The following is a 1,717-nucleotide window of genomic DNA, read 5'->3' as shown; positions in this document are numbered from 1 at the left end:
TAAAAAGTCTGCACACCCTTAAGGCTCAGGTAAGCCTGGCTGGCAATATTCTGTGTGCACTGTCACACATCAGTGCTGAGAGAGTAATGTTGTCCTGACTTCACAGGGAGAAAATAACAGAAGCTTTGTATTTGGTGCCTTCCTGGACTCTCCCCTATGTATCTCTTCTCTTGGCTGATTTTAATCTGCATCATTTAACTGTAATAAACCATAACAGTGAATACAATAGTGTTCAGTGAGTTCTGTGAACCCTGCTAGTGCATTATTGAACCAGAGGATGGTTTTGAGAACTCCCCAATATTGCCAACATAAAACAGATTCCCTTTTTGTTAAAATACACTACATACAAGAGGCCTACTTACATGCTTCTCACTTAGAACTCATTTTTATTATAACTATCATATTGATTAGTTTCCTTTTTCCTTCCTTCCCTCCCTCCCTTTTTTCCTTTCTTTTTTAAGCTGAGAGAAGGGCTAAAAATCAACATTTCAAGTAGGAAAATGATGTTATTATATAAATCTAAAGTTAGCTTTTCCTGTTAATTCCTTGTGGAAGGTTAATTTCATATACAAAGCAACATGCAAGACTAGGTATAAAATGATGGATTTGAATAAATCACACAATACGACTTTTGACAACTTAGGAAGTGTTCTTACTGCATAATAAATAATACAAAAAGAAAGTAATTTATATGTGTAGTTATGCCAGCACTCAGAATTCAATATCTAAGGAACTCACATACAAAAATGCATTCCTATTTCTATAGATTAAATTAACTCAGCACTTAGTTTCTTAATCTTATGTATACTAAATATCCAATAATGCCTTACCAAAGCCATAATGTCTGATATGACGAGAACAATGAGAAAAAGGCTGAAAAAAAAAAAAAAAAGAAAGAAAAATTACATATAATACAATGGGCACATTTTTCAAGCACATTATAATCAAATAACCCAATAGTCTTAATATTTTTGCCTCTGAAAATGCTTTAGACAAGAGTTCTTTTCACATTATCACGGGTGACTTTCCCACAGTGATGGGCTAGACTTCAAAAATGTTATTGAAAACACTGAACATTTATTTCCGTGGAATGAAAGGGACATGAAATTAAACTTAAATTTTTAAATTAAACTTTTTGAGATAATTATAGATCGACATGCAATAGAGGGTATCCCGTGTACCCTCAACTCTTTCTTCTAATGGTAATATCTTGCAAAACTATGGTACAATATCACAATGAGGATATTGACATTCATACTGTCAAGATACAAAACATTCCCATCATCACAAGGATCCCACCCCACATGATGCCCTTTTATAGCCACATCTCTCTTCCCCTCACCCCCCCCTGCCTAATTCCTAACCCCTGGCAACCACTAATCTGTTCTCCATTTCTATAATTTTATCATTTCACAAGTATTACATAAATGGAACAGAATCATTTATATAACACTTTGTAACTTTTTGGGACTGTTTTTTTTCACTAATCACAATTCTCTCAAGATTCACACAAGGTGTTGTGTGTATCAATAGTTCAGTCCTTTTTATTGCTCAGTAATACTCTATCGTATGGTTAAACAATGGTTTGCTTAACCAATCCAGCACTGAAGGACATTAGGGTTGTTTCCAATTTGTGGCTATTACAAATAAAGCTGTTATAAACATTTGAGTATAGTTTTATGTACAAGCATAACTTTTCATTTCTCTACGAAAAATA

The 1,717-nt window shown here is 33.8% G+C and overlaps 1 protein-coding gene across 1 annotated transcript in view; it reads right to left on the bottom strand.

Annotated features, from left to right (window-relative positions):
* PIGN (phosphatidylinositol glycan anchor biosynthesis, class N) overlaps positions 1-1,717 on the bottom strand; it is a gene marked incomplete at its 5' end in the record, with an annotated part of 133,911 nt that overhangs the window by 27,538 nt on the left and 104,656 nt on the right. Inside the window, one exon of the mRNA XM_008567542.1 lies at positions 831-873. Within this exon, the coding sequence (XP_008565764.1) occupies positions 831-873 (43 nt within the window). The remainder of the gene's footprint in view (positions 1-830; positions 874-1,717) is intronic.

Source organism: Galeopterus variegatus, unplaced genomic scaffold (genome assembly GCF_000696425.1).
Source record: "Galeopterus variegatus unplaced genomic scaffold, G_variegatus-3.0.2 Scaffold328, whole genome shotgun sequence".
In the NCBI taxonomy this organism is placed as follows: Eukaryota; Metazoa; Chordata; class Mammalia; order Dermoptera; family Cynocephalidae; genus Galeopterus; species Galeopterus variegatus.
Note: the sequence above shows the minus strand (reverse complement) of the source record. Positions and strands in the feature narration are given on the sequence as shown.